At 49.0% G+C, this 23,951-nt stretch overlaps 2 protein-coding genes across 2 annotated transcripts; one reads left to right on the forward strand and one right to left on the reverse strand.

Moving 5' to 3' along the window:
* The first annotated feature begins 12 nt into the window (after positions 1 to 12).
* CFD (complement factor D) lies at positions 13 to 5,556 on the forward strand. The gene is made up of 5 exons (XM_083484161.1): positions 13 to 206; positions 890 to 1,040; positions 1,911 to 2,055; positions 3,984 to 4,241; positions 5,257 to 5,556. Exons 1-5 carry the CDS (start codon positions 152 to 154, stop codon positions 5,431 to 5,433), a joined length of 786 nt encoding a protein of 261 aa, XP_083340287.1. The 5' UTR covers positions 13 to 151; the 3' UTR covers positions 5,434 to 5,556.
* A 520-nt stretch (positions 5,557 to 6,076) lies between these two features.
* On the reverse strand, positions 6,077 to 19,927 carry MED16 (mediator complex subunit 16). Its single transcript, XM_083483726.1, has 15 exons — positions 19,827 to 19,927; positions 18,225 to 18,400; positions 17,997 to 18,104; positions 16,197 to 16,366; positions 15,356 to 15,787; positions 14,414 to 14,519; positions 13,701 to 13,856; positions 12,318 to 12,529; positions 11,468 to 11,674; positions 9,843 to 10,053; positions 9,399 to 9,532; positions 8,975 to 9,170; positions 7,660 to 7,879; positions 6,556 to 6,639; positions 6,077 to 6,302 (listed from the first exon to the last, which is right to left on the reverse strand). Exons 2-15 carry the CDS (start codon positions 18,358 to 18,360, stop codon positions 6,176 to 6,178), a joined length of 2,499 nt encoding a protein of 832 aa, XP_083339852.1. The 5' UTR covers positions 18,361 to 18,400; positions 19,827 to 19,927; the 3' UTR covers positions 6,077 to 6,175.
* Positions 19,928 to 23,951: the final 4,024 nt, after the last annotated feature.

The following is a 23,951-nucleotide window of genomic DNA, read 5'->3' on the forward strand; positions in this document are numbered from 1 at the left end:
GCTTCCTCTTCTGTGTTTGTACAGAGAAGGGAAAAAATAAAATCCCACGCTTCGGAGCCGATAAAATACGTCCTGGAAATCACATGCAAACACAGCAATATATATCTTTCCCACGTTCAGCAGAACTTATTCCTGACAGCCTGACTCGAAGATGGCTTTTTCTTCCATCTGGCTCCCAGTTGTTTTGGGCCTCTTCGCCGCAGATGGTGAGTCGGCTGCAAAATCCTGCTTTCTCTCATTTATATATATATCTTATTTAGGTATTTATTATGTTGTTGTTGTTTAGCCGTGTCCACCTCTGGCGTGTCTGACCCCCTGGACCAGAGCAAGCCAGGCACTCCTGTCTTCCATTGTTTGGTCAAACTCATGCTGGTAGCTTCGCAGTTTGGTCAAACTCATGCTGGTAGCTTCGAGAACACTGTCCCACCATCTCGTCCTCTGTCATCCCCTTCTCCTTGTGCCCTCCATCTTTCCCAACATCATGGTCTTTTCCAGGGAGTCTTCTCTTCTCATGAGGCGGCCAAAGTCTTGGAGCCTCAGCTTCAGGATCTGTCCTTCCAGTGAGCACTCAGGGCTGATTTCCTTCCGAATAGAGAGGTTGGATCTTCTTGCAGTCCATGGGACTCTCAAGAGTCTCCTCCAGCACCAGAATTCAAAAGCATCCATTCTTCGGCGATCAGCCTTCTTTATGCTCTCACTTCCATACATTACTACTGGGGTAACCATAGCTTTCCTCTGCCCTCCTCCTCCCTCTTTCCTTTGGTGCTGTGCCTTTTTTAATTTATTTTTTAAATATTTTACTTTCCGTTTTTCTAATAGAAACAGTTTTCACATGCATACAGATCATTAGGTTGCCTACCCATGATCTAACCCTCTGTGCTCTTCTCAGCAAGCCGCCCCAGAGGCCGTATCCTGGGGGGCCGGGACGCCCCCCGGCGCCCGTACATGGCCTCCCTCCAGCTGAATGGGCAGCACCTCTGCGGGGGCTTCCTCATCGCCGACGAATGGGTGCTGAGCGCCGCCCATTGCCTGGAGGATGCGTACGTATTCCTAGTATTGTAGAATTGTCAAGTCGGGAAGGGGACCCCAGGGGGTCATCTAGCCTGACCCGCCGCAATTCGCATGCCCCGTACGGGATTTGAACCCGCAACCTTGGCGTGATCCCCGCACTAGGCTCTAAACCGACAGAGCTGTCCCCTTGGATCTTCCCGTTGGGTTTCGCTGCTCTGCCGAGCCAATCCTTTCCATCGCTTGGCGGAAACAGTAGATCCTGCGTGAAATCATTACAAATAAGTCAATCAAGTGAAAAAAATCAGGAGAGAATGATTATAGGATTCATATAAATTATATGAAGAAGGTAGCGTCCTCAAATTGTGACCGGCGTAGTCTAGATCGAAAACTCCGCAGGTGAACCAATTTATCTCTCCACAAAGTTTAAAATGATTAACCAAGATATGAGATGATAGGAACCGTATTGTAGTCGAAGGAAGTCAATCTTTTTTTCTTTTTTGCATTTAGATAAATGTTTTTCGTTAATATCAGATATTCAGCGTTGCATTTCTCTTTATAAATCCCAATAAAATTTATTCAGGAATTATTCCGACCGTTCCCGAGGGACCCTGGACCTAAGTTGTTCAGGGTCTTGTAAATTAAGGTTACCAGATTTTTTTCAATGAATCCACTTTTCAGCTTCAATAGGAATGATAGGGTTTTGCATGGGGACTGATTTGTAAATGAGTACCAACACCTCGAACCCGGCTCAATAGTAAGGGAATGGCCGGTGGGGCTTTTTCCGCAATGGTGTCGGCAATCTGGCCCCCTGAATCCGGGCCCAAGGGCAGCCCCACAAAGACCCCATTGCAGAAGTCTAGCATTTTGGCCCAGTAACCTAACGGTGGTTTTCCACGCAGGGGCAACGGGACTTTTGCGGTTCTCCTGGGGGCACGATCGCTCTCTCTCCCCAAACCCCACAAGCGCCTATACGGGGTCCGCCAGCTGATCGCCCATCCCGGAAGCCACCGAGACACCAACCACGATGACCTCTTGCTGGTACAGGTGAGTGATGCTAGAGAAGGCTGCCCTTCAGATGTCTTCTGAAAGTCAGAAAGTTGTTTATTTCCTTGACATCTGGCGGGAGGGCGCCACCACCGAGAAGGCCCTCTGCCTGGTTCCCTGTAACCTCACTAGGTCAGGCAGAGAGGCAATGACTGGCCCAAAATCACAGCCAGTGAGCTTCCGGGCCAAGGGGAGATTTGAACCCGGGTCTCTCAGTTCCCAGTAAGTCACCCTAATCCCTAAACAATACTGGCTCCCTGATTTTCCCATCAGCCGCTTTGGGCGGCTTCCAGTTCATATAAAAACAGAATAAAACTTCAAACGTTAAAAGCTTCCCTAAACAGGGCTGGCTTCAGATGTCTTCTAAAAGCCAGGTAGTTGTTTTCTCCTTGGCATCTGACGGGAGGTCATTCCACAGGGCAGGTGCCACCACCAAAAAGGCCCTCTGCCTGGTTCCCTGTAAGACTCTCGGAGCTGGACCTCAGTTTCTGGGCTGGACAATGGGGGTGGAGATGCTCCTTCAGGTCTGGGCCGTTTAGGGCTTTCAAGGTCAGCACCAACCCTTTGAATTGTGCCTGGAAACGTCTTGGGAGCCAATGTAGGTTTTTCAGGACTGGGGTTATGTGGTCTCCACTCCCAGTCCCCAGCCTGGCTGCCACATTCTGGATTAATTGCAGTTTCCGGGTCACCTTCAAAGGTAGCCCCCCCCCCCCTCATTTTTGCATTTGTAGAAACCAAAAAGCATTGAAATCGAAAATAAAATAGGGGGCAAAGCAGGCTGCTTCGTGTAGCCCTAGCTGCATCGCCTTGCCATTTTGACTGCCCTTTCCCCAAAAAATATCTCTGCGACAAGGAAGCACGAAGTGCTGCTCTCCGAAATCGAGAGGTTCGGAGGAGGGCAGTTTCAGGGAATTCCACCAAAGAGGTGGAAAAACGTTGAGCAACCGGTTCTCCAGAAAACATGACGTTTCCATTACGGGAAATCCCTTCTGCAAATAAGACGCAGGGTATTCTGGCAAACGCCAGACGTTTTGGACTAATTGTGAGAGCGTGGCGCTGAAAATGCCAAGGTTGGAGGATGGATGGCGGCTAACAGATTGAGGTTGAATCCTGACAAGACAGTAGGACTGTTTTGGGGGGACAGGGGGCGGGAGAGTGTGGGGGACTCCCTGGTCCTGAATGAGGTGACTATGCCCCCGAAGGACCAGGTGCGCAGCCTGGGAGTCATTTTGGACTCACAGCTGTCCATGGATGCGCAGGTCAGTTCTGTATCCAGGGCAGCTCCATCTGGTCCGCAGGATGAGACCCTTCCTGCCCGCGGACTGTCTCGCCAGAGTGGTGCATGCTCTGGTTATCTCCCGCTTGGACTACTGCCATGCGCTCTACGTGGGGCTACCTTTGAAGGTGACCCGGAAACCACAACTAATCCAGAATGCGGCAGCCAGACTGGGGACTGGGAGCAGCCGCCGAGACCACATAACACCAGTCCTGAAAGACCTACACTGGCTCCCAGGACGTTTCCGAGCACAATTCAGAGTGTTGGTGCTGACCTTGAAAGCCCTAAACAGCCTCAGCCCAGTAGACCTGAAGGAGCGTCTCCACCCCGGACACCTGGGTCCATCTCCCGAGGCCCTTCTGGCGGTTCCCTCCCTGCGAGAAGCGAGGTTACAGGGAACCAGGTGGAGGGCCTTCTCGGTGGTGGCGCCCTCCCATCAGATGCCAAGGAAATAAACAACTATCTGACTTTCAGAAGACATCTGAAGGCAGCCCTGTTTAGGGAAGCTTTTTAATGTTTGATCGTGTTTTTAATATTCGATTGGGAGCCGCTCAGAGTAGCCGGGGAAACCCAGCCAGATGGGCAGGGTATAAATAATAAATTATTATTTTTATGAAAACCTCCTCTGTCTTTCTCCGTCTCTGCCAACCAGCTGGAAGAGGCGGCCTCCCTCAACGCAGACGTGCAAAAGCTGGCTTTCCAACGCCAGGGCAGAGACGTCCCCGAAGGGACCCTGTGCGAGGTGGCCGGCTGGGGCATCACCCGCAACACGGGCAAGCGGCCGGACTTATTGCAGCATGTGGAGCTGGGGGTCATCGGCCGAGCCAAATGCAACCAGCGGATTCACCATGACGGGGAGGTGACCGAGAAAATGATGTGTGCCGACTCCAGGAAGAAAGACTCCTGCAAGGTACTTTTTTGCACGAGAGTTCCTCCTCTTCGCACAGGGCAAGAGAAGGATTCCAATGTGCACAACTCGCCTCGCCACATTGCATGGTTTTTCCCCCACTAAATGACCCTCTGCAAAAATTACCGTATTTTTTGCTCTATAAGATGCACCAGACCACAAGACGCACCTAGTTTTTGGAGGAGGAAAACAAGAAAATATATATATTCTGAATCTCAAAAGCCTAAACAGCAAGAGGGATCGCTGCGCAGCGAAAGCAGCAATCCCTCTTGCTGTTCTGGCTTCCGGGATAGCTGTGCAGCCTGCATTCGCTCCATAAGACGCACACACATTTCCCCTTACTTTTTAGGAGGGGGAAAGTGAGTCTTATAGAGCAAAAAATACGGTATTTATTTTTTTGAATTACTGCTTTTTCTTTGATAGTTTTAGTTACGCCAACTTTTCGCTTTTATCATTGTGCATTTTCATTTTCCTTTTCTCTATTTTTATTTCCATTATATAACATCCTCTATTCTAGATCTCTTGATAATTGGATTACGTCTACTGTGGTAACGATCTCTTAAGTCTAGAAGTATCTAATGCAAGATTGGTTTGGTTTTTTTGTATGTCGTGTCTGTTTAATAAAATGTTAATGAGAAATCATCATCATCATCAAGAATCCTGGGAGTGCAGGCATAATTCGAACACAGGACTTGGCTTATTAGCATGGGTAGGCAAACTAAGACCTGGGGGCCGGATCGGGCCCAATCGCCTTCTCAATCCGGCCCGCGGATGGTCCAGGAATCAGCGTGTTTTTACATGAGTAGAATGTGTGCTTTTATTTAAAATGCATCTCTGGGTTATTTGTGGGGCATAGGAATTCATTCATATATTTATTTCAAAATATAGTCCCACCCCCCCCCACAAGGTCCGAGGGACAGTGGACCGGCCCCCTGCTGAAAAAGTTTGCAAACCCCAGGCTTATAGAGTAGTGGCGAAAATCTGATCTTCTTGCTTTTTTCTCACCCCTTTTTCCCAGGGAGATTCGGGGGGGCCCCTTGTCTGCAACGGCGTCGCCGAAGCCGTCGTCTCCACCGGCTCACGAGTTTGCGGCAACTGGAAGAAACCTGGGATCTACACCCGAATCGCTCCCTACGCCGGATGGATCGACAGTGTGTTGGCCAACGCAACCAACGGATCCCTTGCGGCCATTTAAGTGCCAATAGCTAGAGGATCCCTCCTTGCCCCGCAAATTTAAGATGCAAAATTTAGAAGGGTTTCTTCCAAATTTATTCTACAAATATCTCAATAATAAAATCTCACTGATTGACTCTTCCAACTTTTCTTCTCCTTTTTTCTTTTTCCCTTTTTTGTTCTTTTTTTATATATGTGTGCTTATCTGAAATATATATGTATGTATGTATTTGCAATATTTTGTAATAATGATGTTAAATAAAATCAATTTTAAAAAATAGTAAGATGCAAAAATTAGATTTTGCATGTCTTTCCCGCGCGTTCCAGGCTTCATGTTCTCCAAATCTGCAAAAAAAATCCTTCGGCGTTTCAGCACAATTTTCTCTGTTTTTTTGTGCAATCCCTGCTGTTTCCCGCAAGCAAAAATTTCTCCTGGCGCAAGGCATTTTTGCACGTCGTTCCCACGGACGTGCTCGTCGTTACCCCGAGGTTTTCTGTGTTTTTTGCAAAAGCGCACCATGAAATTCAGATCGGAAAAAACAATTTTTAAAAACATAAATGAAAAAGTGCAAACCTGTTGCAAACCGATGAGAGGTGGCCGTTTCAATCTTCGAAAAATCAGAGACTCTGCAGGAGAGGGAATGCTAAGAAACACGAAAACAGCCTTTTTGCAAAACTCAGAACCTTTATATTTACAAAATCGCCTTATTTTTTTCGGGTCCAGCTTCCCTGCAGTCCTTCCTCCCGGCCAGGCGGGGGCGCCGTCACGAGTAGCCTAGCGGCATCCTCCTCCACAGCCCGCCGCAGAGGCAGTTCTTGATCCAGCGCTGCTCCCATTGTTTGACGGCCGTCGTCTTGTTGGGCGAATGCAACATGGTGACGCAGCCGCACCTGCGGAGTCAAGACCGGAAGTTGCGTCTTAGCTCCATATGGCCGGCACGGGTCGGCAGCAGCTTCCCGCAGTTCTAAACCACGTGGGTATTTTCCCCTCTTCTCCTTCCCCAGCCCTAACGGATTTCGAACCCGAGGCTGACTGGCCGCCGCTCTCCCACCAGGAGATGGGGAAGACCGGACCGGGGATGCTGTAACCGCTGAGCAACGCTGCCTCCCGTCTCCGGGGTTTTGTTTTTCCCCTGGCACTCACCTGGTGCACGATTTGCACTCCTCCGTGGGGTACGCTCCGAGGTGGAGCCGCCGCAAGTGGTCGATCTTCGGCTGCCCGGGGACCCTGAATTAAGGAGGCAAAACATCGGCGTTTGGGAAGCAATAATAATACTACTAATAATATTTATACCCCGCCCATCTGGCTGGGTTTCCCCAGCCACTCTGGGCGGCTTCCAACAAAATATTAAAATACAGTAACCCACCAGACATTAAAAGCTTCCCTAAACAGGGCTGCCTTCAGATGCCTTCTAAAAATCAGATAGTTGTTTATTTCCTTGACATCTGGTGGGAGGGCGTTCCACAGGGAGGGCGCCACCACCAAGAAGGCCCTCTGCCTGGTTCCCTGTAACTTGGCTTCTTGCAATGAGGGAACCGCCAGAAAACCCTCGGGAGATGGACCCTGGCGTCCGGGGTAGAGATGCTCCTTCAGGGATACTGGGCCATTTAGGGCTTTCAAGGTCGGCACCAACACTTTGAATTGTGCGCGGAAATGTCCTGGGAGCCAATGTAGGTCTTTTAGGACCAGTGTTATATGGTCTCCACTCCCAGTCCCCAGTCTGGCTGCCGCATTCTGGATTAGTTGTAGTTTCCGGGTCACCTTCAAAGGTAGCCCCACGTAGAGCGCATGGCAGTAGTCCAAGCGGGAGATAACCAGAGCATGTACCACTCTGGCCAGACAGTCTGCGGGCAGGGAGGGTCTCATCCTGCGTCCCAGATGGAGCTGCCCTGGGCACAGAATGGACCTGCACCTCCATGGACAGCTGTGAGTCCAGAATGACTCCCAGGCTGCACACCTGGTCCTTCGGGGGCACAGTGACCCCATTCAGGACCAGGGAGTCCTCCACACCTGCCCGCCTCCTGTCCCCCAAAAACAGTCCTTCTGTCTTGTAAGGATTCAACCTCAATCTGTCAGCCGCCATCCATCCTCCAACCACCTCCAGACACTCACACAGGACCTTCACCGCCTTCACTGGTTCTGATTTGAGATTTGTATGCCCAGTCCTCTTTTAAATAAGCCATGACAGCTGGTGGTGGCATTCCTGTGGCAGGGAGTTCCGCTGTCTCCCCATCGCCCGACACCTACCTGACGAAGGCGTCGAACTGCAGGGAGGCGGGGTGGCCCTGCCCCTGCCCTGGGGGCTTCCCAAACTGCATCCGCACGGGCTGCTTGCTCTGAAGCTTGTGAATGATGGCGTCGTTGACGGGCAACCAGTCGAGGTTCGGAATGAGCAGCTGGCTGGGCAGCAGGCAGCACTCGTCAATCAAAGCTTCGTCCGGCTCGCTGGGGTGGCTTTCGTCCCGACCTGCGAGGGGCAACGGGGAGTGGGTCAGGCACAGAGGACACACCTGGCTTTGTTGTTGTTGTTTTTAATTAATTTTTATTGAATGATTTTATGTTGCAAAAAACAATACAGCCCTACTACCACTAAATATGATTAAGAAATAAAAATTACATACATCAATATTTAGTTTCTTTGTTATTTACCTTATTTCCTCCCAGACATTGCATACAACACACATATGTGCAGACACCCACACCCCCACACAAAATAATAATGAAAGTAAATTATTTCCCCCCCTTTTATCTCCCAAAATCTTTTCTTCATCTTTGACTTCCTGTCAAGTCCCTTTGCGTATCTTTTACCTTACATTTGAATGCACACAAACCAATAAACCTTTCTATATAATTTTTCTAATACATTCTGAAAACATAATAGATCCTTAATTGTTGTCCACCTCTTTTAGTTCCTTTATCACTCGAATGCTAGCACCGAGTCAAAGCTATTATTATAGTTGTTATTATTGTTGTTGTTATATTATTAAAGAATATCTAGAACAGAACGGTCTTCTGAAACTTACTAAAGAACAAAAAGAACTGTTGGATGCCCCTATTACATTTTACGAAATTCAAAGAGCAATTAAGGAAAGTCACCAGGGCCAGATATATTATATAATATATTATAAAATATATTATATATTATACAATACATTATAAAAAATTTGAGGACATACTGTCTGACCCAATAAGAAGTATCATGAACAACATCTTAAAAGACTGAACCATGGAAAGACAGCCTTATTGCATTAATTCCAAAACAGGGAACAGACAATCTACTTATTGACAACTATAGGCCTATCACACTCCTAAATAACGATGATAAATTATATGCAAATATTTTAGCCGAAAGATCAAAAAAAGTCTTCCAGATGATTATACACAATGACCAAGCTGGAAGCACCTGACTTTGGATCTAGGTACCTCGGGAAAAAAATATTGCCCTGCATCTATCCACCCTGGTCTGAATTACGCAAACAAAGGCTGAATGAGTCGGTTCCGCTTTAATGTGATTTCTATATTTCTATATCTGCAGTTGCGTCGAGCCTCGTCCCCTACTCACAGCACAGCCAAAGTTTGGTCAGGAGCCGGAAGAGGAGGGACATGCTGTCCTGCGTATCGGAAGTGGCCGTATAGATGGGCAGGCAGCTGGGTTTCAAGAGGCCCCAGATGCGAATCACGACCATCAGTTCCCGCAGCATGGCCAGGGAGGAGCCGTCGCGGAGGAAGCTGTGTCCCGGGCGGACGGGACCCGATCCCTGGGGGGAAAGGGGGCAGGTTAGGAAAGTCAAAACTCACCGGGAGAATCCGCGACCAGAAAGAAGAGGAACACCAAGAAGACTGGAAGAAATTGAAAGACTATTTAAATATTTTGGGTTTTCACGCGCCGTCCCTGGAAAGTAGGCGGAGAGTCGGATCGCCGGTCGACCCGGTAGGCAATTTGGGAAAGTGTTTGCGGAGTGGGGGGGGGCTCGGGGGGGTCTCACCTGGTTCGGGAGGCTGGCCAGAAGGTAGAGGACAAAGTCACCGACCCACTGAATCAGCTGTTGGAGAGACTGCAAAGTGGTCATTTCCAAGACGAACTCCTCCGTCTTCAAGTTGATCATCACTTTGTCGATATCTGGAAAGGGAGTTCTTGTTATTACCGTATTTTCCGCTCTATAAGACGCACCAGACCACAAGACGCACCTAGTTTTTGGAGGAGGAAAACAAGAAAAAAGACATTCTGAATCCCAGAAGCCAGAACAGCAAGAGGGATCGCTGCGCGGCGAAAGCAGAAATCCCTCTTGCTGTTCTGGCTTCTGGGATAGCTGCGCAGCCTGCATTCGCTCCATAAGACGCACACACATTTCCCCTTACTTTTTAGGAGGGGAAAAGGGAGTCTTATAGAGCAAAAAATACGGTATGTCACTGCGGAGACTGCCACGCACCCACGTCGGTGATCTTGGAGCAGATCTCCGTGAGACGGTCGCCGGGGCTTTTGTCGGGGGTGTTCAGGACTGGGGGGCGGAGGAGCGATTTGAGGGTACAGCTGATGGCGATCAGGAAAAGCTTGGCATGATAGTCGCACACCCGAGACACGGTGGTGGAGGAGAGCTTGCACAGCGACGCCTTCATGGAAATAATCCGGGTCGAGAGCACCTGCCAAAGCAAAAAAAAAAGGGTTATCCTGTCGTGAAATTCTACGCAATATCGATCCAGAGCAGATTCTGACGTACAGCGGCACTTTGGTTCCCAAACTTAATCTGTTCCGGAAATTCCATTCCAAAACCAAAGCGTTCCAAAGCCAAGGCGCGCTGCTTTCCCATAGAAAGTCATGCAAAACGGATTAATCCGTTCCAGACTTTTAAAAACAACCCCTAAAACAGCAATTGAACATGAATTTTGCTATCTAACCAGACCATTGATCCATAGAATGAAAGCCGTAAACGATGTACTGCAGTCACACGATCGATCAGGCAGTAGCCAGACTGGGTTCCACACAGTCATAAAAGCAAAACGAAAAAAGAGCCACAAAAGCAAAAGGGCAAAATAAATAGCAAAAACAGGCAGAGCTCAGCGTAACACTCAAAACAGAGCATGTTCGGCTTCCGAAAAAAGTTTGCAAACCAGAACAACAGCGACTGTTCGAAACCAGTAGACTCCATGCCGAACAGTGTTCAAATGTTGCTTAAAAATAGCGGAGGTCATATCCGTAACTAACATACACTAATAATAATAATAATAATAATAATAATAATAATAATAATAATAATTTATTCTTTATACCCCGCCCACCTGACTGGGTTTCCCCAGCCACTCTGGGCAGCTTCCAACAAAATATTAAAACACAATAGCCTATTAAACATTAAAAGCTTCCTTAAACTCACAAATATTTCACAATGGAAAGCGTCCTTTTGTACTGCATCACAGCGCACAAGTGACAATAAAGTATTTCAATTCCAAATAATAATAATAATATGTGAGTTTTGTCCATGCATATGTGAGTTACGTACAATAAACGACACGGTTTGTTTCAATTAATAAAGTAATAAAGTATTTCAATTTAAAAAATAATAATAATATGTAGTTTTGTCCATGCATATGGACAAATAAACGTACAATAAACGACACGCTTTGTTTCAATTAATAAAGCGTACAATTGTTTCAATTAATAAAGCGTACAATAAACGACACACTTTGTTTCAATTAATAAAGTAATAAAGTATTGCAATTAAAAAAATAATAACAATATGTGAGTTTTGTCCATGCATATGTGAGTTCCGTACAATAAATTAAACGGTTTGTTTCAAGTAATTTGCACAAGGGTGTAAGCGAAGCAGGAAAGATCTCAACACATCAGAGCCACACTTTCCGCGCTGGGAAATGCAAACTGACGTATGCGCCCATTGCAAAGGAACCCTTTCCTATCCCCGAGAGTGCGAGATGGCTAGCCCCACCTGCTGGCGGGTTGTGAAACGGCACCTCCATGCATGCCAGCGCCCTTTGGCGGCGTCCACTCAACTCCAACGCACTCGGGGCGAAGGAGCTTCTGCCATTCCCCTTCCGGCCTCACCTGCTGAAGGGCCGCATTCTGGCGCATGTATTCTTCATGCAACTTCTCCACCAGGTTTTGCACCATGCTGGGCTGGACGTGAAGGAGTATGTCCCACCAGTCGTAGCCGGTCACCATGCAATACTCCAGGAGGAATAGCAAGTGGCGGAGGGAGATGTTCATGTCCAGGATGTGGCCCATCGACGGGGAGATCCGAAGCATGCTGAGCTGGCGTGGAGAGAGGTCGGAAGGACGATAGCCGTTTAACCACCAAATAAGCGTTGGAAATGTAATCATACTCAAGATGAAGAGGTTAAAGGGGTGACGATACAATGGGCTAAAGCAGCAGTAGGCAAACTAAGGCCCGGGGGCCGGATCTGGCCCAATCGCCTTCTCAGTCCGGCCCCTGGACGGTCCAGGAATCAGCGAGTTTTTACATGAATAGAATGTGTCCTTTTATTTAAAATGCATCTCTGGGTTATTTGTGGGGCATAGGAATTCATTCATATATATATTTCACCGCAACGGGGTGAGCTCCCGTTGCTCGGTCCCTGCTCCTGCCCACCTAGCAGTTCGAAAGCATGTCAAAGTGCAAGTAGATGAATAGGTACCGCTCCGGTGGGAAGGTAAACGGCGTTTCTGTGCGCTGCTCTGGTTCGCCAGAAGCGGCTTAGTCATGCTGGCCACATGACCCGGAAGCTGGACGCCGGCTCCCTCGGCCAGTAAAGCGAGATGAGCGCCGCAACCCCAGAGTCGGCCACGACTGGACCTAACGGTCAGGGGTCCCTTTACCTTTTATATTAGAATTGGAAAACATATAAAGTGTTGTGATATAAAGATTAGTCATTGTAGTTGTAAGTTTTCTATTTACCTTCCCGTGGCTGTCGACGCCGACCAAAGCCAGCGACGTCCAGGACATCTGCATGGCTTTGAAGTGGACCAGGGGTCCGGCCGTCCTCTGCCTCTTGATGGCCTGTTCGTCCGCCGGACGCTGGGATGTCGATCCGTAGAAGACCGCCATGGTCTGAAGGGAGACACGGTGGATGATGTGGACGCTGCCGTCGTGGAAAGCGAGTGCGAGTCCTGGGGCGGCGGAGGAGGGGGGGGAAACAGCATGAGGCGGGGGACATTTCAGAGAGAAACTGGAACTCAAGACCCATACACTCAACACAATGCGTTCCCTGGAAATCACTCGCAAAATGACCAATCGATCGGTTTGTTTGTATAAAGGTAAAGGGTCCCCTGACCATTAGGTCCAGTCGTGGCCGACTCTGGAGTTGCGGCGCTCATCTCGCTTTATTGGCCGAGGGAGCCGGCGTACAGCTTCCGGGTCTTGTGGCCAGCAGGACTAAGCCGCTTCTGGCGAACCAGAGCAGCGCACCGAAACGCCGTTGACCTTCCCACCGGAGCGGTATAACGAGTCCCTGATTTCCATTGATCCCTATGGGGAAATATCTAATTCGTTCCCAGCCACGAAATTAGGGAACGAAATTAGGATGCCCCAATCAAATTTGTATGGTACCGTATGGGTAAATGGACAGCTGCCAGCTAGGTTTTCTATGTTAAATGCATAAAACGGCAACATTGCAATAAGAAGATTACCAGGAAATGGATTTTTAAAAAGGAACTAGCTGGGGAAGACAATACAGTTAAAAGTCAAGGAAAGAGTTTACATGAAGTCTACTTTTGAAGGGCAAAAACGTATTAATTTGGTGATGTTTCGTGAAAAGGGAAAACCGATAAAAAGATTGGCAAAAGGAAAAAAAGACGAATGATGAAGTATTGAGCTGCAGAGGGGGGAAATTAAAATGCCACGGGGGGGGGGGGAAGGGGCAGGAAGTTGAGAAACGATAAACTTAACGAGGTATACTGAAGGATAAACGTCAACCGTTTGAAAATTATATATATATATATATACATACACACACACACACCGTATTATTGGCTCTATAAGACTGACTTTTTCCCTCCTAAAAAGTAAGGGGAAATGTGTGTGCGTCTTATGGAGCGAATGCAGGCTGCGCAGCTATCCCAGAAGCCAGAACAGCAAGAGGGATTGCTGCTTTCGCTGCGCAGCGATCCCTCTTGCTCTTCTGGCTTCTGAGATTCAGAATATTTTTTTTCTTGTTTTCCTCCTCCAAAAACTAGGTGCGTCTTGTGGTCTGGTGTGTCTTATAGAGCGAAAAATACGGTATATCGTGAAATAAGAATAATAATGACACCATTTCCAGGGGACAGGGAGAGGTTTCCTCACCTAAGCCAGGGTAGAATTTGGTGTCGTTGGCGACTTTCAAATCCGTGCTGGTCAAGGAGATGGGGAGTTTCGGGAGAGCCACGGCCGAAACGCGGTCGAGGTCGTTGGCGGCGGAGAGTATTCTCCACTTCAAAATCATGGGCGGCTTGTCGCCGACTGAGAAATAAGAAGAAGAAGGCAGGAGAATAAGGAGCGCAGCATAGCAGTTAAGAGAGTCGGACCGGGTCCTGAGTTCGAATCCTCCCCCCACTCGGCCGCGGAGCTCTCTGGGCAACGCCTCAGGGGGCCGGCCACTTGCGCCTCTGGCCCAACTGACCTCGTAGGGTTGTTGTCGGAGGAAAGGAGAGATAGAGATGGAAAAGTGAGTCGGAAGGAAGGAGAGGAGAGACAGAGAGATGGAAAAGAGAGATAGAAGGAAGGAAAGGAGAGACAGAGAGATGGAAAAGAGAGACAGAAGGAAGGAAAAGAGAGACAGAGAGATGGAAAAGAGAGACAGAAGGAAGGAAAGGAGAGACAGAAGGAAGGAAAGGAGAGACAGAGAGATGGAAAAGAGAGACAGAAGGAAGGAAAAGAGAGACAGAGAGATGGAAAAGAGAGACAGAAGGAAGGAAAGGAGAGATAGAGAGATGGGGAAATCAACGGCTGGGGAAATCCAGTCACATGGGCAGCGTTTATAAATGCAGGGAAGCATCGCCTGAGCTCCAGAAACTCACCTGTGGGGGAGATCTGCTGGAAGATATTGTTGACTGGTAAGCCCTCTTTCCGGAGAGACCAGCACTCCACGTTGCTGTTATTCTGATTGGAGGCGCAAAGCAACATCTGGGGGGTGAGCAGAGAAAAACGCCGTACAGTGGTACCTCGGGTTAAGTACTTAATCCGTTCCGGAGGTCCGTTCTTAACCTGAAACTGTTCTTAACCTGAAGCACCACTTTAGCTAATGGGGCCTCCCGCTGCCACCGTGCCGCCGGAGCACAATTTCTGTTCTCATGCTGAAGCAAAGTTGTTAACCCGAAGTACTATTTCTGGGTTAGTGGAGTCTGTAACCTGAAGCGTATGTAACCCGAGGTACCACTGTATAAGGTAAAGGTAAAGGGACCCCTGACCATTAGGTCCAGTCGTGGCCAACTCTGGGGTTGTGGCACTCATCTCGCTTTATTGGCCGAGGGAGCCGGCGTACAGCTTCCGGGTCATGTGGCCAGCAGGACTAAGCCGCTTCTGGCAAACCAGAGCAGCGCACGGAAACGCCGTTTACCTTCCCGCCGGAGCGGGACCGATTTATCTACTTGCACTTTGACGTGCTTTCGAACTGCTAGGTTGGCAGGAGCAGGGACCGAGCAACGGGAGCTCACCCCGTCATTGTGGGGATTCGAACCGCCCACCTTCTGATCGGCAAGTCCTAGGCTCTGTGGTTTAACCCATGGTGCCACCCGCGTCCCTTGTACCACTGTATACCAAACCACAATAGGGCAACAAGTCGGGCTGGCAGGGAGGGAGAGGAGCTGCTTCCTTTGAAACCCGGGAAATTTAAGGGACATCATCAATAAGGGACAGCAGCGGGACACGGCGCTGGGATAAGGGACTGTCCCGCCAAATAAGGGACAGTTGACAGTTACAGCGAGGGGGGGATTCGAACTTGCCACCCGGGAAGGCCTCACCTGTTCGGACATGTCCCGGGTGAGAAATTTCAAGTGGGTGATAGCCGGGTACTTGTCCTTGCGGGCAAGATCCGTGGTGCATCGCATGAAGAGCGACGGCAGGATTTCCGTGTCGATCTTGCACTTCTCGTTCACCACGCTGACGCAGACCTTGTAGAACTGGACGGGCGAGGCGCTGCTGCCGTCCGAGGTGGCCACCACGATGTTGCCCCCGCCCGTGAAGGCGATGTCGGCCAGCGCCACGCGGCACCGCAGGCGGCACAAGCTCTCCGTCGAGGTCAGCACCTGCCCGTTGGGCTTCAGCAGAGAGACCGTCACCAGGCCGCTGATGGTCACCGCGATCCAGCCTTCCATCGGTTTGCCCCCGAAGAGCGTCAGCGACGGGGAGAACTTAACCCGCGAGAACTTCTCGCCAAAGTTCGACGCTCCCGACTGCGGATAAAAAATCGAGAAATCAATAAATACCATTCGATCTTTTTTATTTTAGTTTTTTTATTTTTCTAATCATGATTAGATATTTAATTGGAAGGTTTTTTATTGGAAAAAAGTGCTCATCTCGCTTTATTGGCCGAGGGAGCCGGCGTACAGCTTCCGGGTCATGTGGCCAGCAGGACTAAGCCGCTTCTGGCGAACCAGAGCAGCGCACAGAAACGCCGTTTACCTTCCCGCTGGAGCGGTACCTATTTATCTACTTGCACTTTGAGGTGCTTTCGAACTGCTAGGTTGGCAAGAGCAGGGACCGAGCAACGGGAGCTCACCCCGTCATTGTGGGGATTCGAACCGCCGACCTTCTGATCGGCAAGTCCTAGGCGAGAAAACCCTCCCTCCCGGCCTCGCTCACCTTCTCCACGTGCAAAGCCAGCTTCACGCCGTTGTGCAGCCACGAGAGCGCCACGATGGGGTCGCCTTCGACCACGCTGCCCACGGCACTCTCCCAGCTGTTGGCCAAGTGCTCCACCATGCTCCAACATTTGATGTGGCCGTCGGCGTCGGCGGACAGCAGCCGGGATCCTGCGGCGGGAGAGAGTTGAAAAAACTCGGAGCAGGCCCTTCATGGGAATTCCTCCGTCTGGAAGAAGCACCAGAAAAAAACCTCCCCACAGATTTGGACAGGCTCTCGCCTTGGACCTACGAAAGCTTTCAAGTCGAAGATCTTAAGGCCAATTTTCACTGTCCTGCTCTGCGTCCCAAACGCATCACTGCGCCTGGAGGTTAATCTTAAATCCATGTCAAGTTGCTGTTTTCGGGGTTGTTTTTAAAAGCCTGGGACGGATTAATCCGTTTTGCATGGCTTTCCACGGGAAAGAAGCGTGCCTTGGTTTTGGAACGGGATTAAGTTTGAGAACCAAGGTACCACTGCACTTTAAATTGTAAAACAGTGTGTATGTGTGTATACACCCACACACCCACAGCAATGAGATTATCCATACACACACACACATATATACCGTATTTTTCGCTCTATAACACTCACCCGACCATACCACACACGTAGTTTTTAGAGGAGGAAAATCCATAGGCATGCCACCCGTAGGCATTCCCTCCATAACACGCACAGACATTTCCCCTTACTTTCTAGGAGGAAAAAAGTGACTGTTATGGTGCAAAAAATACGGTATATATATACACACCACACACACACACAAACGGAGCAATAAGATTATCCATATGTATACACACACATATATATATTCATACACACCACACATACAGAGAGAGCAATGAGATTATACACACACACACACACACACACACACACATGTTGTTGTTTAGTCGTTTAGTCGTGCCCGCCTCTTCGTGACCCCCTGGACCAGAGCACGCCAGGCCCTCCTGTCTTCCACTGCCTCCCGCAGTTTGGTCAAACTCATGTTGGCAGCTTCAAGAACACTGTCCCACCATCTCGTCCTCTGTCGTCCCCTTCTCCTTGTGCCCTCCATCTTTCCCAACATCAGGGTCTTTTCCAGGGAGTCTTCTCTTCTCCTGAGGTGGCCAAAGTCTTGGAGCCTCAGCTTCAGGATCTGTCCTTCCAGTGAGCACTCAGGGCTGATTTCCTTCCGAATGGAGAGGTTGGATCTTCTTGCAGTCCATGGGACTCTCAAGAGTCTCCTCCAGCACTAGAATTCAAAAGCATCCATTCTTCGGCCATCAGCCTTCTTGATGGTCCAGCTCTCACTTCCATACATCACTGCTGGGAAAACCATGGCTTGAACTATACGGACCTTTGTTGGCAAGGTGATGTCTCTGCTTTTTAAGATGCTGTCTAGGTTTGTCATTGCTTTTCTCCCAAGAAGCAGGCGTCTTTTAATTTCGTGACTGCTGTCACCATCTGCAGTAATCGTGGAGCCCAAGAAAGTCAAATCTCTCACTGCCTCCATTTCTTCCCCTTCTATTTGCCAGGAGGTGATGGGCCCAGTGGCCATGATCTTCGGTTTTTTGATGTTGAGCTTCTCACTGCCTCCACACACACACACACACATGTACATACCACACACAAACACAGAGCAATGAGATTATCCATATACACACACACACACACACACCCAAAAACAAACAAACACATAAACACATACACACATAATTGCTATGCTTATATATTTCGTTGCTATGTGTATTTTGCAAACCGCGTTGAGGGTTTCCTTACCCGACTGATCCCATTCCAAGCAAGTAATGATTTCCACGTGTCCGGAATTGATGGAGCAGACGTCCCAGGGGTGCTCCATGTCCAGGATGTGAATCATGTGTGTGAGGTCTAAGGAAGAAGGCAAAAAGAAAGGAGGAGAACCAGCCTTAGACTTACGAGTGATGCTCACCTGGAGAGCAGAAGCCGCTCTGGGTTTTCTCTACAGGCTTTTCCCTGCAAAGAAATTACCTTTCTCTTCCTCGTTCTTGAGGTCCGTCGTGAACGCGATCAGGTTGCGGCAGGACCAGGCGCAGACCAGAGGGATGGAGGGGCAGTGGTTGCTTTTGGGGCGCTTCTCCCACTCGCAGACGTAAGCTAGGTCCATCTCGCTCCAAGATTGGCAGCGCGGGGCAAGAGTTGATAATCTATGTTGGAAACGCAAAGAAAAAGAGGGTACCTTTCATCATATGTGGTGGACTTGCCCCAAAGTGAAAGACTTCTGGGAGAAGATTTATAATGAATTGAAAAAAATGTTGAAATATACATTTATTAAGAAACCAGAGGCCTTTCTTCTTGGAATTGCCCCCAAAAGATGTTAGATTGTTTCTGTGTGCCACAACTGCAGCTAGAATTTTGTTGGCCAAAAATGGGAAATCACAAGAAGTCCCAACGGTGGAGGAATGGCAGATGAAGATGATGGACTTTTCGGAAGAGTCCGCGACCAGAAGGAGGAGGAGGAGTACCAGGAGGAATGGATGAAATTCAAAGACTATTTAGTTAAATATGCTAAAATAACTTAACTGGAAAAACTTGCAAATACCAGATAGGCTTAGGATTTAATTATGGGATGTTAGAGAATAATATGTTTAAAGTCCAAATGAAGATAAAGTATGATGTTAAGTGATGAAGTTAATTTTATGAGAAAATTGGTTTTGGCAAACCGTTACAATGATATACATTGAAACTCAGCCAGGGGGATTTGAGGAAGTCACTTAACAATGTTACTAAAATTGGATCAAGTACAGTTAAGATGTATGTTTGTTTGTTTAAAATTTTGGAAAAACAATAAACCAAGGAAAACCAAGGTACCCCTGTATTTTGTTACACGGTTGCATGGGAAAAGCCCCAAACTGAAATTATTTCCCAACACCCCTGCTGCTAAACCAAAACCCTATTTATTTTAAGTTTCCGGTGAAAGTCACTTATAGCATGCTGTCACCATCGATTTCATTTTGTGGAAAGAAGGGAGTGAAAAGAAATGTTTTTGCACCTGCAATTATTTCTAATGCGCTCAATGACCCAATAATCATTTATTTGCAAATCCAGGAAGCTTTTAAAAATAAAAGAAAGCAAGAAATGGGAGGACCCTTAATTTTGCAATTTTAATTCCTAGTGTTTGGTTCAGTTAAGACCACCCCTTTCTTGCTGGCTCCCAAGAGCTTTGCTTTGCAAGAAAGGGAAAATTGAATTTCACTAGCAATGACATCTAACATGGTGAGCTCATTTTCTTTCCAGGACAATGGAGCACTTTTCCAAACCGGTTTTTTTAAATTAATTTTTTAGGAGAAATCATTGCACTCTTAATTTTGCAAATCCAGCTACTAAGGCGTGCATTTAAATCTGCAAAATTAAGAGTGCAAGGAATTGCAACAGCAGATTTAATTCAATTGCACCGCAAAGATTAATTGCCCCAGCAAGAAAAAGGGGAGAAATTCCCCTGGAGTTGGAAATTGCCCTGAAAATCACCTATTGGGGTGATTACCCATCACTTAAAATGGTTAAATTGCTAGTTTTTGGGACATCCCCCCCCCCAGGGGTAACAAATAAACTCTTCCATTCCCCCCTACTCACCAACGCTCTATCCAGGCTGCCCAGCTTCTCTGCGCCTGCGCCAACTCCTGCTGCCCTAGTTAAGGACCCCTTCCTCTCAGCTGTCTTCAGGAGTGCCTGAAAAAAATAACAACAAACCGCCGGAATAAAATAATTTTGAAAACCGCACGGCAACTAGACGCATCCCTTCCCTCTTCTGTCAAAACGGGCTCGTTTCAGTGGGGCGGTTCAAATCTCCCCTTTTCTTTTCAGGCAGTTCAATAGACAAAGCGAGGGCCTCTCTCAACCCGCCTCTCGCCTGTTCAATAGGAAAAGCCTGAGGAGGGGTTATATTTGCATAGGCGGCCTCCCAGCATGCATCGGGGTGCGGGAAATTAAAAGAAATAGGATGGATTAATTTGAGAAGGTGGAGGAGACTAAGGGGTAGCTTGGTGGGGGTTTGAAAGAGAACAAGAGGAGCAAACGCAGGAAGGAACGAAGCTAACTTTTTTATACTATGAGTTGAAAATATTTTCAAATCAGAGGTTTATATACGGCTGCGGCACAGGGTAGATTTGTGCTCGCTTCGGCAGCACATATACTAAAATTGGAACGATACAGAGAAGATTAGCATGGCCCCTGCGCAAGGATGACACGCAAATTCGTGAAGCGTTCCATATTTTGATGCATTGCTTTTATTGCACAGCATCCTCAGGCCAAAGACACGCCTTTGGGGCTTCCTCTCACCCCTCACCCTTCACTTTGCAACTCACCCTCCAGCTTGCAAACCTCCTAATGATTCACCACCGTTTGCATTTTCATGCCTCACCCAAAGGCTCTTTTTAAATACTTGCCATTAGGGTGACAATTGCGGCTTGACTATGCATGGGGCTGTATTAAGACCAGCAAAACATGCTATTATTTATTGCTTCATCCTTTGTTCAAAACCCTTCAGGGGCGTCCTAATTTCCCAAAAGGTGAGATTATGGGGTGCACGTTGCAATCAAACCATAAATAATAGTATGGTGCTCATCAGCTGACATTTTTGGAAAGAGGGTTTTTTGGGGGGTGGTTGGGGGGTAAAGAGGGATGCCAGAGGGGTTGCAACTAATGTGGAGTTTGCAAAGTGAAGGGTGAGGGGTGAGAGGAAGCCCCAAAAGACGTGTCTTTGGCCTGTGCAAGAAAAGCAATGCCGGGGTGTACCAAAATATGGAACGCTTCACGAATTTGCGTGTCATCCTTGCGCAGGGGCCATGCTAATCTTCTCTGTATCGTTCCAATTTTAGTATATGTGCTGCCGAAGCGAGCACAAATACATGTCTGCTCTATCTGGTATTTAAAGGTTTCGGTATGGAAGACGTTTACCTTACGGTGAATAAAGATCACTTGACCTCCCCCCCCCCACTTTTATTGATTAACCAAATCTTTTGCTTATTTTATTATTATTTTTAAATCTTCTCGCTTCCGAAAGATAACTGGGCGCTTTATTTCCAACACATATGTGAAGTATGGTACATTCCTGATGGTGTCCAACCGCATTGAATTGTGGGGAGGGCAGTATGCAAATGAAGGCTGCTGTCGTCACCTCTCCTATGGGAACGCCCATTGGCTGGAGCTTAGAGGAATTCCCTGGAGTCCTGCAATGTCTGTAGGGGCTTCTGGTTGGAGCTGTCAATCCTAATGCAAGACCGAGCAGGGACTCATGCAGAGGGGCAACAAGGAGTCTCCTTTGCAGGTGGGGCAACCGGGGTGCAGGGATGGGGAAGCAGGGGTCTTGCAAGAACTCCCCTCGTCCCTGACCATTGGGCATGCTGGCTAAGGGGCTGGGGATTGGGAGGTAGGAGGATAGCAACATCTGGAGGTCCTCGCAGCGGCCACAACTGGAGATCTATTGCAGTGCTGTCCAGCTCACAAGCACACACAACTTGCAGTGGAATGCAAAAAAAAGCCCTTTGCAATGCAATGCGAACACACACACACTCCGTGCAATGCGCACTCCGTGCAAGGCACACACTCCGTGCAATGCGCACTCCGTGCAAGGCGCGCACTCCGTGCAATGCACACTCCGTGCAATGCACACACTCCGTGCAATGCGCACTCAGTGCAAGGCACACACTCCGTGCAATGCGCACTCCGTGCAAGGCACACACTCCGTGCAATGCGCACTCCGTGCAAGGCACACACTCCATGCAATGCGCACTCCGTGCAAGGCACACACTCCATGCAATGCGCACTCCGTGCAAGGCACACACTCCATGCAATGCGCACTCCGTGCAAGGCACACACTCTGTGCAATGCGCACTCCGTGCAAGGCACACACTCCGTGCAATGCGCACTCCGTGCAAGGCACACACTCCGTGCAATGCAACCATACAGTTCGTGCAACACAAACACACACTCGGTGCGAGGCACACACACTCAGTGCGAGGCACACACACACACACACACACACACACACACACACACACACACACACACACTGTTCAATGCAAACACACACACACACACTCCATGCAATGCACACACGCTCCGTGCAAGGCACACTCCGTGCAATGCAACCATACAGCCCGTGCAATGCAAACACACACTCGGTGCAAGGCGCACACACACGCTCCATGCAATGCAAACACACTCTCCGTCCAATGCAAATGCAAAACTCTCATGCGCTGCAATGCAATGCAACGCCACGCAAGCCCATGCCGTGCAGCGCCGCGCCCTGCAAAGCCCGGAGCAAACTGCATATTGCAAACGCGGCAGCGCCCGTTGCATCAGCTTTTGCTTTTTTGCAAGAGAGGCTGAACTCCCTCCCGGCCCGTAGCGCCGCCTCTTCCTCCTCCTCCTCCTCCTCCAGCCCTTTGCTCCCCCCGCAGCTGACGCGGCTTCCTGGGGCGGTGCAGCCGGGGAGGCGGCTGGGCAGGGTGCCTTTGCAAAAACCTGGGGTGGTATCCGGGTCCCCGGCATCAGGATCTTGCAGGGTTGGGGTTGCAATCCGGGCGAGCCATGGTGGTGCTGAAGGGGACAGATCCTGGCGGTGCAAGAGGAGGCGGCCACGAGGAGCAACCGGGAGCCCCCCTAAACCAGCCCTATGGGTGAGTAAGGGGGACAGCCTTGCCACTGAATATCTGTGGCTATTATTTGGAAAAAAAGGAATTGATTTCTTTAAAATGATAAAAGCATGGTGGGTTCAGCAACCTTTGCAAGAAGCTTGCAAGCAAACAAGGAAATGCAACAGCTGTTTCCTTCTGGGAGGAAACAAGTTGATCCATCCCCCTAAGATAGACTTCTCCTGTAACTGGAGGTTCCATTGCGGCGGCACAACTCAGGAAACGGGGTGCGGAGAGCCCTGCCGGATCAGACCCCGTTTGGGGGTTCCTGATTTGGAGAAGGGCACCCCATCCCCTCCTGGCAAATAGAAGGGGAAGAAATGGAGCCAGTGAGAGATTTGACTTTCTTGGGCTCCATGATCACGGCAGATGTTGACAGCAGTCATGAAATTTAAAGACGCCTGCTCCTTGGGAGAAAAGCGATGACAAACCTAGACAGCATCTTAAAAAGCAGAGACATCACCTTGCCAACAAAGGTCCGTATAGTTCAAGCTCTGGTTTTCCCAGTAGCGATGTATGGAAGTGAGAGCTGGACCATAAAGAAGGCTGATCGCCGAAGAATGGATGCTTTTGAATTCTGGTGCTGGAGGAGACTTGAGAGTCCCATGGACTGCAAGAAGATCCAACCTCTCCATTCGGAAGGAAATCAGCCCTGAGTGCTCACTGGAAGGACAGATCCTGAAGCTGAGGCTCCAAGACTTTGGCCACCTCATGAGAAGAGAAGACTCCCTGGAAAAGACCCTGATGTTGGGAAAGATGGAGGGCAGAAGGAGAAGGGGACGACAGAGGACGAGATGGTGGGACAGTGTTCTCGAAGCGACCAGCATGAGTCTGACCAAACTGCAGGAGGCAGTGGAAGACAGGAGGGCCTGGCGTGCTCTGGTCCAGGGGGTCACAAAGAGGCGGACACGACCAAACGACTCAACAACTACAACAACAGCCGCTGGGGAGACCGTGAGCTTGGTGTGCGGGACGCAACGTGCAAACACACACACACACACCCAGCCGGTTTGGCTTACCAGACGGCGCCTCAGAGCTGGAGGTTCAGCTTGGCAGAAGGAGC

The sequence above is a fragment of the Podarcis liolepis genome (assembly GCF_965112155.1).
Source record: "Podarcis liolepis genome assembly, chromosome: 18".
NCBI classification, from domain to species: Eukaryota; Metazoa; Chordata; class Lepidosauria; order Squamata; family Lacertidae; genus Podarcis; species Podarcis liolepis.